Below are 13,460 nucleotides of genomic sequence, written 5' to 3'. Positions count from 1 at the left end.
GCTTGTGAGTGTGTAAGGTTGTTTGGGGTGATGTGGAGGGTTCAGAAGGTGCAGCCTGGGCCCCCATGACATCCCTGCTGGGGGCGCCAGGCCTGCTCTCTTACCTCTAGCAGAGCCTCGGAGTTTCTCCGATAGGGAGACAGGAGCCCAAACTTGCCCGGGTCCGAAGAGCAAGTCAATGGCAGGGCAGGCGTCTCCATCCCTCCCCACCTGAAGTTGTGTACTGTGGGCTCAGCACACATCGGGGACTTGAAGTACAGGGGACAGTCATGGCTGCTCAGTTCATCCTTCAACTTGTGTCCGCACGGGGGTTCAAGTCCACTTTGTAGCACACTGACTTTGGGTGGGCCATGGTTTTGTTTATTGTGTAAAATACACAACATAAACCTTACCATTATAGCCATTTTGTTTATTTATTAGAGACACGATCTCGCTCTGCCAGCCAGGCTGGAGTGCAGTGGCCCAATCATAGCTCACTGCAGCCTTGAATTCCTGGGCTCAAGCGGTCCTCCTGCCTCAGCCCCCCAAAGCCCCAGGATACAGGCGTGAGCCACCACGTCTGGCCATTTTAGCCATTTTAAAATGCACAATTCAGGCATTTAGTACATTCACAATTTTGTGCAATCATCACCTTTATCTAATGTCAGCACATTCTAATCACCCCCAAAGGAAGTCCCGTCCTCATCAACAGTCACTCTCATCCCCTCCCCAGCTCCTGGCACCCGCAAATCCCCTTCCTACCTCTGTGGATTGACCTGTCCTGGATGAGACCACACACAGCATGACCTTTTTTTTTCAGACGGAGTCTCGCTCTGTCACCAGGCTGGAGTTGCAGTGGCGCGATCTCGGCTCACTGCAACCTCCGCCTCCCCGGCTCAAACGATTCTCCTGCCTCAAGCCTCCCAGGTAGCTGGGACTACAGGCGCCCGCCACCACACCCAGCTAATTTTTTGTATTTTTAGTAGAGACAGGGTTTCACCGTGTTAGCCAGGCTGGTCTCGAACTCCTGACCTCAGGTTATCTGCCTGCCTCGACCTCCTAACGTGCTGGGATTACAGGTATGAGCCACCATGCCCAGACTGTGTGTCCTTTTGTATCTGGCTTCTCTCACTGAGTGTGATTGTCCTCAAAGGTCATCCACACTGTGGCCTGTGTCAGAGCCTCATTCCTTTTGGTGGCTGTCATGGTCCAGCGTGTGAATGAATCCGCTATATGGACCCATCTATCTGTCAAAGGACTCTAGGCTGTTTCTACCATTTACTTGTGAGTGATGCTGCTGTGAACATTCATGTACATGTTTTTGTTGGAATGACCACTTTCCATTCTTTTGGAGATACAGACTGCTGGGAGTTCTGCGTTTGGCTTATTTTGTGTACGTGTATATGTGTGTGTGTTGCTTATTGACAAACCTTTCCAGAGACTTTTGCATTTAGTGGCATACATAAGACATCCTAAAAAATTTGGAGAAAACCCATCCTGGCTACCAAGGTGAAACCCCATCTCTACTTTAAAAAAATACAAAAAATTAGCCGGGTGTGGTGTCGGGCGCCTGTAGTCCCAGCTACTCAGGAGGCTGAGGCAGGAGAATGGGGTGAACCCAGGAGGCAGAGCTTGCAGTGAGCCGAGATCGCGCCACTGCACTCCAGCCTGGGCGACAGAGCGAGACTCCGTCTCAAAAAAAAAAAAAAAAAAAAAAAAAAAACAATCGGAGAATAATCTGAACCCCAGAACCTCTGAATGTGACCTTATTTGGAAATAGGGTCACTGCAGATATAATTAGTTAAGATGAAGTCATTACTGGAGTAGCGTGGGTCCTAAGTCCAACATGACCGCTCTCCTTATAAGAAGATAAAATTTGGACACAGACACAGAGAAGAGACAGCCAAGTGACAACACAAGCCAAGACTGGAGTTATACATCTAGAAGCCAAGGAACGTCAAGGAAGGCCACCCACAGCCGGAAGCTGTGGACGTCAGGCAAGATTCTGCCTGGGGACTCTGAGGGCCCTGCCAGGACCTTCCTTGTGGAATTCTGGCCTCTGGAGTTGTGAGAGGATCAGTTTCTGCTGTTTTATGTCTCCCCATTTGTGGTGCTTTTTGTTTATTTTTTATTTTTTAGGGGTGGGGGGGTCTCACTATGTTGCCCAGGCTGATCTTGAACTCCTGGCTCAAGTGTCCTCCTGCCTTAGCCTCCCAAAGTGCTGGGATTACAGTTGTGAGCCATTGTGCCCACCCCCATCCCACACTGCTGCTGCTGCTTTTTTTTTTTTTCCCAGACAGAGTTTCGCTCATGTCACCCAGGCTGGAGTGCAATGGCACGATCTCAGCTCACTGCAACCTCCACCATCCAGGTTCAAGCGATTCTCCTGCCCCAGCCTCCTGAGTAGCTGGGATTACAGGTGCCTGCCACCATGTCCGGCTAATTTTTTGTATTTTAGTAGAGATGTAGTTTCACCATGTTGGCCAGGATGGTCTTGAACTCCTGACCTCAGGTGATCCACCTGCCCCAGCCTCCCAAAGTGCTGGGATTACAGGCGTGAGCCACCATGCCCAACAGCTTTTTTCTTTGAGACAGGGTCCCACTATATTGCCTAGGCTGGAGTGCAGTGTCACAATCATAGCTCACTGCAGCGTCGACCTCCCTGGGCTCAGGTGATCCTCCCACCTGGTTCTCGTGAGTAGCTGGGACCACAGGTGCCTGCCATCACTCTTGCCTAATTTTTTTTTTTTTAGACGGAGTCTCACTCTATTATAGCCCCAGGCTGGAGTGCAATGGCTCGATCTCAGCTTACTGCAACCTCCACCTCCCAGGTTCAAGCGATTCTCCCATCTCAGCCTCCTGAGTAGCTGGGATTACAGGCACTCACCATCACGCCCAGCTGATTTTTGTATTTTGAGTAGAGACAGGGTTTCACCATGTTGCCCAGGCTGATCTCAAACTCCTGACCTCAGGTGATCCACCCGCCTTGGCCCCTCAAGGTGCTAGAATTACAGGCGTGAGCCACTGTGCCTGGCCAATTTGTTCCTATTTGTGAGATGGGGGTCTTGAACTACTGGGTTCAAGCAATCAGCCTCTCAAAGTGCTAGGATTACAGGCATAAGCTACTGCGCCCAGCTGTTTCTTTGTGGTTGGGACAGGATCTTGGTCTGCCACCCAGGCTGGAGTGCAGAGATGCCATCACAGCTCACGGCAGCCTGCACCTCCTGGGTTCAAGCCATCTTCCCACCTCAGCATCCCAAGTAGCTGGGACTACAGGTGCACGCCACCACACCCAGCTAATTTTGTATTTTTTGTAGAGATGGGGTCTCACCTGGTTCCTCAGGCTGGTCTCAAACTCCTGGGCTCCCAAAGTGGATCCTCCCAAAGTGGACCCCAAAGTGCTGGGATCGCAAGCAAGAGCCACCTCACCCCACCCAGTGTGTGGTGCTTTGTTACGGCTGCCATGGGAGACTCACACAACCCGATACTGCCAACCCCCCTCACTCTCCACCCCAGTTTCACCCTTTCCTGGCACAGGTACCACCACCTCAAATTTAGAGTTTCTCATTTCTAGGCAGGCCTGGAAAATACCATTTTGCATCAGTTTTTTTATTTAAAAAAAAAAAATTTCAGCATACAATTCAGTAGGTTTTGGTACATTCAAAAAGTTGTGTGGGCTGGGCACAGTGGCTCATGCCTATAATTCCAGCACTTTCAGAGGCCAAGGCAGGCAGATCACTTGAGACTGGGAGTTTCTAGACCAGCCTGGCCAACACAGTGAAACCTGGTCTCTACTAAAAATACGAAAATAGGTGGGTATGGTGGCACATGCCTATAATTCCAGCTACTTGGGAGGCTGAGGCAGGTGAATCCCTCTCTCTATCTCTCTCTCTCTTTTTTTTTTTTTTCGAGACAGAGTCGTGCTGTCTGTCCCAGGCTGGAGCGCAGTGGTGCAATCTTGGCTCACTGCAACCTCCGCCTCCCAGATTCAAGCAATTCTGCTTCAGCCTCCCGAGTAGAGATGGGGTTTCACCATGTTGTCCAGGCTAGTCTCGAACTCCTGATCTCAAGCGATCGCATGCCTCAGCCTCCCAAAGTGCTGGATTACAGGCGTGAGTCACCACGCCAGGCCTTCCATAAACTTTCTTACCTCATCCAAACCCTTCTGCTACTTTCTTTTCTCTCCCCATGTTCAGTTTGTGAGGCTCCTCCCAGGCGGAGGCTGTGTCTGGCTCTGCTGTAGGGCCCGCCACTGCAGGCAGGATGGCTGTTTATTGAGCCAACATTCCTGGGTAGGAATCTGATGGATACATAGGTGTTTCCGGCATTGCATTCCAGTGGATTTTTACCAATGCCTCCTGGTGCCTGGGATCTCCTCCCTCATCTGTGACCTGGACATCCATTCACTCCTCACCAAAGATCACTGAGTACCCGCTGTATGCCAGGCACTGCGCCCTGGGCACTGGGCATGGGGACAGAGCAGGGGAACAGCCCCCGCCCTCCTGGAGCTGACATTCCTCCAGTCCTGGAGACAAACAGGATGCCAGATGAAATAAAATAGCAGCTGGGCGCCAAGGCTTATGCCTGTAATCCCAACACTTTAGGAGGCTGAGGTGGGAGGATCCCTTGAGGTCAGGAGTTCAAGACCAGCCTGGCCAACATGGTTTTAAACCTCATCTCTATTAAAAATACAAAAAAAAAAAAAAATTAGCTGGGCGTGGTGGTGTATGCCTGTAATCCCAGCTACTGGGGAGGCCAAGGCATTAGAATTGCTTGAACTTGGTGGGCAGAGGTTGCAGTGAGCTGAGATCGTGCCACTGAACTCCAAACTGGGTGACAGAGTGAGACACCGGCTCAAAAAAATAATAATAATAACATTAAAAATAATAAAATAAAATAAAACAATGACCTCGCCTAGCAGAGAGTAAGTGCCCCAGCACCCTCAGCCATCCCTGTCCTTTTTTTTTTTTTTCTTTTTAAGATGGAGTCTGGCTTTGTTGCCCAGGCTGGAGTGCAATGGCACCATCTCGGCTTACTGCAACCTCCGCCTCCCGGGTTCAAGTGATCTCAGCCTCCCGAGTAGCTGGGATTACAGGCGTGTGCCACCACCTCCGGCTGATTTTTGTATTTTTGGTAGAGACGGGGTTTCACCATGTTGCCCAGGCTGGTCTTGAACTCCTGACTTCAGGTCATCTCCCAGCCTCGGCCTCCCAAAGTGCTGGGATTACAGGCGTAAACCACCGCTCCGGGCCTGTCCCTGTCCTTATTTGTGGTCCCTGTTCTTCCAGGGTCCTGAGCTCAGGACCCCCAGACTGCGGGTATCCCCGGGGAGGGCGCAACTGGCCCTGGCAGGGCCCGGACACCTGGGGCCCAACCCACCCCTGCGCACCCCGCGGTGTCGCCTTCCCGGGCGGCTCGGGTTCCCGGATCCCCTTACCCGGGCTTCTCGGCTGTCGCGTCCCGGGCCGGGGGAGGGGAGGCTTCAGGAAGCGACGGATCCGGCGGCGGCGGCGGCGGCGAGGGCCCGGGTGGGTGACCGAACTTCTCCCGCCATGGAGGGCGCAGTGGCCCGGGAGGCCCGGGAGGCCGAGGCCCCGCGCGCGTCTGCGCCTCCGCCCGCGCCCTCGGAGCCCCCGGCTGCGCCCCGCGCCCGCCCGCGCCTGGTCTTCCGCACGCAGCTGGCGCACGGGAGCCCCACGGGCAAGATCGAGGGCTTCACCAACGTCCGCGAGCTGTACGCCAAGATCGCCGAGGCCTTCGGGATCGCGCCCACCGAGGTAAGGACCCCGGACACCCGCGCCCGAGACCATCCGCCTGATGTGGTGAGGGGTGGGGAGCTTGGACGCTGGACGGGAGACCCCAGATCCCCGGATCCCAGACGTCGGGGTGGCTGCCTAATCGCCGGATCTCAGAGACGCAGCCCTCAGAGAACGGGGTGCCACACCCCAGGGTTCCCCTTTGCACGCTCTGCGCAAAACATGGGGAGGTCTTAGGTCTAGCGGACCCCTAGATATTCCAGAAAATCCTCTGCGCAGACCTCGCTTGGAGCGGACCCCAGCCCTCGGGGAAGCTCCTCTGTGCTTCCTGGAAATAGCTGGCATCTGGGGTTCCAGATGGTCCCCTTGGAGATGGGAAGTCTGAGGCCGTGGTGCGGTTGGGGGGTTCCTGGGCATTTTTCCAATCCGGGTCCGTTTGGTCTGCAGCCCCCAGAGGGCGCCAGCAGATTAAACCTGGAGGTCTGGGGGCTGGAGGTCCTGGAGGTATGGAGAGGGGTCTCCACCTGCCGGAAGCCGCCTTCTCCCTCCTCTCTCCATTCTCGGGAGGTCCCACGCCTTGCCCTTTCCCATGGGCTGGGATCCTGGTCGCTGGGGACAGGGGCCTGCGCAGACAGGGCGGCTGCATGGGAGGATGCGTGCCCTGGCTACCTCTGCGTTCCTTCTCCCCCGGGAAGATTTTATTCTGCACCCTCAACAGCCACAAAGTGGACATGCAGAAGCTCCTAGGGGGCCAGATAGGCCTGGAGGATTTCATCTTTGCCCACGTGCGAGGCGAGACCAAGGAGGTGGAGGTCACTAAGACAGAGGACGCTCTGGGGTTGACCATCACGGACAACGGGGCCGGCTACGCCTTCATCAAGGTGCCCGGGAGGGGGTGGGCAGGTGGCCTCCTGGGGTCCAGCAACTGCCCCCACACTCTGGGTCGACGTGGGTTCTGGGGATTCGAGGCGGGTGGCTGGGGTTGCCCTGCCAGCGACGCTGGATCCCTGCAGAGAATCAAGGAAGGCAGTATCATCAACCGGATCGAGGCAGTGTGCGTGGGTGACAGCATCGAAGCCATCAACGACCACTCCATTGTGGGCTGCCGCCACTACGAGGTGGCCAAGATGCTCCGGGAGCTGCCCAAGTCCCAGCCCTTCACCCTGCGCCTGGTGCAACCCAAGAGGGCCTTCGGTGAGGCGGGCGGGCTGGCGGGAGCTCTTCCCGAAGTGGGTCCTACGGATGCCGGGGGTGGAGAAGGGTCGGGGATGGGACGGGCTGGAAGGTTCTAGGTGCACCCGCTGCATGGCTACTAGCTCCTGGCAGGGTAACAGAAACTGGTAGTTTCTATTAATAGATTGTTATGGAACCAGTCTGTGGGGGAGGGGTGGGGGAGAGACTGGGTAAAGTGGAGTGGGAGGAGGAGGCCTCCAGAACCACTTTGTAGCCAGGCTGGGAGCTTTTTTTTTTGAGAGGGAGTCTCACTCTGTGGGCCTTGGATGGAGTGCAATGGCCCGATCTTCAATCTCAGCTCACTGCAACCTCCGCCTCGCGGGTTCAAGCGATTCTCCTGCCTCAGCCTCCTGAGTAGCTGGGATTACAGGCACCCGCCACTGCGCCTGGCTAATTTTTGTATTTTTAGTAGACACGGGGTTTCACCGTCTTTACCAGTCTGGTCTCGAACTCCAGACCTCAGGTGATCCACCCGCCTCAGCCTCCCAAAGTGCTAGGATTATAGGCGTGAGCCACTCTGTGTGCAGCCTGGGAACTTTTAAAGTAGTGCTTTGAGGTCATGGTGGATTCTAGAGAATGAGAATATGAGAAAAGTTTTCTTTCTTCTTTTTTTTTTTTTTTTTTTTTTTTTTTTGAGGCGGAGTCTCAATATGTCGCCCAGGCAGGAGCGCAGTGGTGCGATCTCAGCTCGCTGCAACCTCTGCCTCCCAGTTCAAGAGGTTCTCCTGCCTCAGCCTCAGGAGAAGCTGGGATTACAGGCGTGTACCACCATGCCAGGATAATTTTTGTATTTTTAGTAGAGATGGGGTTTCATTATGTTGAACAGACTGGTCTCAAACTCCTGAGCTCAGGTGATCCACCCGTCTTGGCCTCCCAAAATGCTGGGATTACAGGCGTGAGCCACGGCGCCTGGCTGTGCCAGCTAATTTTTAATATTTTTCTTTTTTTGAGATGGAGTTTCACTCTTGTTGTCCAGGCTGGAGTGCAGTGGCGCGATCTCGGCTCACCGCAACCTCTGCCTCCCAGGTTCAAGTGATTGTCCTGCCTTAGCCTCCCAAGTAGCTGGGATTACCCAGACAAGAACATACCTAGATTGAGGCTCCTGCCACAAGGAGGGTCCCAAGCAGTCCCTAGAAGAGGGAGAATGAGGGCATGGGACTGGGACGTTAGTTCTAAACTTGCTCCATTACACCTCATTCTGGACTTGTGATTTAGTTTGCTGGGGACGGGAAGTGTGGAATCTCGAAAGGGTCTCTGGAGATTCGCCGCAAAGGAGGACTTTGAAGGGGAGGAAGATTCTAGAAAGGCTCGGCTGGTGGCCTCCCAGGGTTTACAAAGATGTGGCTCCACCCAGAACCCATGGCCATCCCTCACTCTGTTCCCTCCAGATATGATTGGCCAGAGAAGTCGGTCCAGCAAATGTCCCGTAGAGGCGAAAGTGACCAGTGGGAGGGAGACCCTGCGGCTTCGTTCTGGGGGGGCTGCCACAGTGGAGGAGGCGGTGAGTGAAGGGGAGGGGTTCTTCCCAGGCTTCTGCACCTGCAGTTCTGCCACTGAGTCAGTGTGGCCTTGGGCAAGAACTTCTCGGCGCCTCAGTTTCTCTGCCTGCAAAATGGGTCCTCGTTGAAAGGTGGGGCAATGATGTGGGTACCAGCACTACTGACTCATGTGAGGGTCCAGTCCACTCTAACCTTAGGGGTGGGGGTCTGGAGGGGCTGGGCTGGAGGGCTTCAAAGTTTTTCACCCCTGACTTCCCTCTCCTGTGCCCTCAGCCCAGTGAGTTTGAGGAAGAGGCATCCCAGAAGGTTGATGACCTGCTGGAAAGCTACATGGGCATTCGGGACCCCGAGCTGGGTAAGGGGCCAGGGTAAGCTGGGGGGCCCTGGCGGGAGGGCAGCCTACGGGAGGAGGCAGGGGTCCCAGCGGGAAGTTTGGAGTGGGGAGTGCCCTCACTGACAACCCCTCCGGCATGGCCCGCAGCGTCCACCATGGTGGAGACGTCCAAGAAGACAGTGAGCGCCCAGGAGTTTGCACGCTGTTTAGACTCCGTCTTGGGCGAGTTCGCCTTCCCCGACGAATTTGTGGTGGAGGTGTGGGCCGCCATCAGCGAGGCCAGGGAGGCCTGTGGCTAGTCTGCCCTGGGGGAGCCCAGCACAGCCCCAGCCTGGAGCCCCGCCCCCTGCCCCAGCCCTGCTCCAGAACCCAGCCCTTCTCTAGAATCCAGCCCAGATCTGAGGCCAAGCTTTGTGCTAGAGCCCAGGCCAGCTCTGAGACCAAGCCCAGCATTGAGAACAAGCCGTGTTCTAAAACTCAGGCCAGCCCTGAGACCAAGCCCAGCTCTAGAACCCAGATGGGCTCTGAGACCAAGCCCAGCTCTAGAACCCAGATGGGCTCTGAGACCAAGCCCAGCTCGAGAACCCAGATGGGCTCTGAGACTGAGCCCAGCATAGAGACCAAGCCCTGTTCTAGAACTCAGGCCACCTCTGAGGCCAAACCCAGCTCTAGAACCCAGATGGGCTCCGAGACTAAGCTCAGCTCTAGAACTCAGATGAACTCTGAGACCGAGCCCAGTATTGAGACCAAGCCCTGTTCTAGAGCCCAGGCCAGCCCTGAGGCCAAGCTCAGCTCTAGAACCCAGATGGGTTCTGAGACTATGTGCAGCTCTAGAACCCAGATGGGCTCTGAGAATGAGCCCAGCATTGAGACCAAGCCCTGTTCTAGAACTCAGGCCAGCTCTGAGACCAAGCCCAACCCTAGAACCCAGATGAGCTCTGAGTCCAAGCCCAGCATAGAGACCAAGCCCTGTTCTAGAACTCAGGCCACCTCTGAGGCCAAGCCCAGCTCTAGAACCCAGATGGGTTCTGAGACTAAGCTCAGCTCTAGAACTCAGATGAACTCTGAGACCAAGCCTAGTATTGAGACTAAGTCCTGTTCTAGAGCCCTGGCCAGCTCTGAGACCAAGCCCAGTTCTAGAAACCAGATGAGCTTTGAGACCAAGCCCAGCTCTAGAACCCCGATAAGTTCAGAGACCAAGCCCAGCATTGAGACCAAGCCCTGTTCTAGAACTCAGGCCACCTCTGAGGCCAAGCCCAGCTCTAGAACTCAGGTCAGCTCTGAGACCAAGCCCAGCTCTAGAAACCAGATGAGCTCTGAGACCAAGCCCAGCTCTAGAACCCCGATAAGTTCTGAGACCAAGCCCAGCATTGAGACCAAGCCCTGTTCTAGAACTCAGGCCACCTCTGAGGCCAAGCCCAGCTCTAGAACTCAGGCCAGCCCTGAGACCAAGCCCAGCTCTAGAACCCAGATAAGTTCTGAGACCAAGCCCAGCATTGAGACCAAGCCCTGTTCTAGAACTCAGGCCAGCCCTGAGACCAAGCCCAGCTCTAGAACCCCGATAAGCTCTGAGACCAAGCCCAGCATTGAGACCAAGCCCTGTTCTAGAACTCAGGCCACCTCTGAGGCCAAGCCCAGCTCTAGAACCCAGATGAGATCTGAGACCAAGCCCTGCTCTGAAGCCCAGGCCAGCTCTGAGATGAAGCTCATCTCTAGAATCCAGCTGAGCCCTGACAACAAGCCAAGCTCTGGAACCCAGACAAATTTTAAGACCCAGACCAGCTTGGAGACCAATCCCAGTTCCAGAATCCAGGCTAGTTTGGAGACCAAGCCCTGCTGGAAAACTCGAGCTGACTCTGGAACTCTGGACAGCTCCACAATGCAGCCACACCTGGACACTCGGTCTAGCTCCAGAACCCCAGTTAATTTTGGAACCCATGTGAGATTCATGAAGCAACCCAGCTCTGGAACTCCAGCCAGCTCAGGATTCAGAGACAGCTCCCAAACCAAATCCTATTCAAGAACTCAGACCAGCTCAGAAACCCAGGTCCACACAACTGCCCAGTCCAGATCCCAAGCCCAGTTGCATCCAAGTACCCATCCCCACCCTGCAGCCCAGTCCAGCGCCAGTGACGATTCCAGCTCTGAGACTGAGCCCAGCTCTAGAACCTCACCTAGTGCTACAACCAGGCCCAACTGCAGGATTCAGACCAGCTCTGGAACCCCATCCATCTTGGAAGCAAGGCCCAGCTCCAGCACACAGCTTGGTGCCAAGCCCCACTCTCCCTGCAGAATGCAGGTCAGCTCTAGAATGCAGACCAATTTCAAGGCCTGGCCAAGCTCCAGAGCTCAATCCAGCCCAGGCACTGCACTCAACTCTAGAACTCAGCTCAGTTCTGGAGCACAGGCTGGTTCTGAAATCCCAGCCAGCTCCAAAACACAGACAGTGGCTGAGACCCAGCCAAGTTCCAGAATCCAACTAAGCTCAGGAGTCCTACCTAGTCCTGGGACCCAGGCCATCGCAGCAACAGAGTTAAGCTCCACAGCCCCGTCTAGTTCTGACAGCAGGCCCAACTCCAAGACCCAGCGCTGCCCAGGAGCTCGACCAGCCTCTGGGACTCAATTCGCCTCTAAAACCCTGCCAGGTTCTAGGTACCAGCTCCAGACCACAGCCTCAGAGAGCTCTGGTATTCAACTAGACTTTGGGAAGCAGACCAGCTCTGGAAGTCAGCCTAGCTTTGGAACTCAGCCCAGCTCTGGGACCCAGATAAGCTCAAGAATTCAAGCCAGCTGTGGAAGTCAGCTTAGTTCTGGAACACAGCTGATTACTGGAGCCCATCCCAGCTTCAGAACTCAGACCGGTTCCGGAAACCAGCTCAGCTCTGGGACCCAGGCCCGTGCAAGAATTCAGCTCAGCCTCGGAGCTCATCTTAGCTCCAGAACCCAGTCCAGTCCTGAGACCGGGCTCAGCTCTGCGGCTCAGCCCAGCTCTGGAACCCAGCCCAGCTCTGGAACCCAGCTCAGCTCTGGGATTCCGTTCGGCTCTGAAACCCAGACTGGCTCAAGAATTCAGCCCGACTCCGGAGCCCGCCTTAGCTCCAGAACCCAGTCCAGCTCTGAGACTGGGCTCAGCTCTGAAACCCAGACTGGCTCAAGAATTCAGCCCAGCCCTGGAGCCCACCTTAGTTCTGGAACCCAGACTGTTTCTGGAACCCAGTCCAGTTCCAGGACTCACATCAGTTCAAGAATCTGGCTGAGCCCTAGAAATGGGCTCTCCCCACAGACCGCTGGCCTTGACCCTAGAATCCAGCTTGAGGCCCCTGCCGCAACCCAACCTCAGCCCGCAGGCCCACCCCCCAGAGACCCCACCCCAGCCCCTAGCAAAGACCCCCAGCCTCTGCCTCAGCCCCAAGAGCAGGTACGTGGCACCCAGGCCAGCCTTGGCCCCATCCCAGGCTTATCCCTCACCTCCTACCCGGCCCCTCAGCCGCAGGTCTCCTCAACCCCCGAGAAGCCAGCCGTCTCTCCCAAGCCCCAGGTGGGACCCCAGAAATCCACCCCACCCACCATATCTGTCACTCTTAGTCCTGCCCCCAGAGGCCTCCTGAGTTCCCAGCTGTCTGAGTCCCCAGCTCTGGCGCCTGCCCCTTCCCCAACTCTGGAGGAGCCAGAGCCCCACCCTTACCGCGGGGGATCGTAGCTTGGCTGTGACCTAGCCTTGGCTCATGTGGTTCTCACCCTCTCCTGTCCCTCCCAGCCTGGGCCCCCCAGAAGCAGCAAGTGACCTTATTTCCCCAGCAGGCGGTGGTGGCGGGGTGTGTGGTGGCGAAAACAGGGGCTTCGGTTTCACCGGCCCTGGCTCAGATCCAGGTCCTTGGAGGGAAAAGGAGGGCAGGAGATGGGTTGCACCGCATGTACCCTGAGGGTTCATGGTGAATAAAGGCACCTTCCATCTCTGCAGCCTGGTGTGTCATTTTGCAGGGAGTTTGGGGGAATGCCAAGATATGGGGCTGAGGGGTTGACGGAAACTATGGCAACCTCTCGAGCACCTACTGTGTACCAAGCACTTCATTAAGCACCACATAGGGATGAGCTTACGTGCCTGCATGGGACAGGTGCTCCACGAAGACCCAGCCATTGGTCCTTTTTTTTTTTCCCTGAGATGGAGTCTGGCTCTGTCGCCCAGGCTGGAGTGAGTGGCGCAATCTCGGCTCACTGCAAGCTCCGCCTCCCAGGTTCACGCTATTCTCCTGCCTCAGCCTCCCGAGTAGCTGGGACTACAGACGCCCGCCACCACGCCCAGCTAGTTTTTAAATATTTTTTTTTCTTTTTTCTTTTTTTTTTTTTTTTGAGACAGAGTCTCGCTCTGTCGCCCAGGCTGGAGTGCAGTGGCCGGATCTCAGCTTACTGCAAGCTCCGCCTCCCGGGTTCACGCCATTCTCCTGCCTCAGCCTCCCGAGTAGCTGGGACTACAGGCGCCCGCCACCTCGCCCGGCTAGTTTTTTGTATTTTTTTAGTAGAGACGGGGTTTCACCGGGTTAGCCAGGATGGTCTCGATCTCCTGACCTCGTGATCCGCCCGTCTCGGCCTCCCAAAGTGCTGGGATTACAGGCTTGAGCCACCGCGCCCGGCCTAAATATTTTTTTTTAGTAGAGACGG

General features: G+C 55.6%; 1 protein-coding gene across 2 annotated transcripts; it reads left to right on the top strand.

The window, feature by feature from the left end:
• The first annotated feature begins 5,512 nt into the window (after positions 1–5,512).
• On the top strand, positions 5,513–12,761 carry GIPC3 (GIPC PDZ domain containing family member 3). Of its 2 annotated transcripts, none has more exons than XM_050770679.1 (6): positions 5,513–5,756; positions 6,431–6,616; positions 6,749–6,929; positions 8,357–8,469; positions 8,741–8,822; positions 8,949–9,178. In XM_050770679.1, exons 1-6 carry the CDS (start codon positions 5,532–5,534, stop codon positions 9,098–9,100), a joined length of 939 nt encoding a protein of 312 aa, XP_050626636.1. In that variant the 5' UTR covers positions 5,513–5,531; the 3' UTR covers positions 9,101–9,178. The 2 variants fall into 2 exon arrangements, with proteins under 2 accessions (XP_050626636.1, XP_050626638.1); XM_050770681.1 differs by having other exon boundaries at positions 5,532–5,756; positions 8,741–8,835; positions 8,949–12,761.
• Positions 12,762–13,460: the final 699 nt, after the last annotated feature.

The sequence above is a fragment of the Macaca thibetana genome, chromosome 19 (genome assembly GCF_024542745.1).
Source record: "Macaca thibetana thibetana isolate TM-01 chromosome 19, ASM2454274v1, whole genome shotgun sequence".
Lineage (NCBI taxonomy): Eukaryota > Metazoa > Chordata > Mammalia > Primates > Cercopithecidae > Macaca > Macaca thibetana.
The sequence above is the reverse complement of the archived record's forward strand: the minus strand, read 5'-3'. Positions and strand labels throughout refer to the sequence as shown.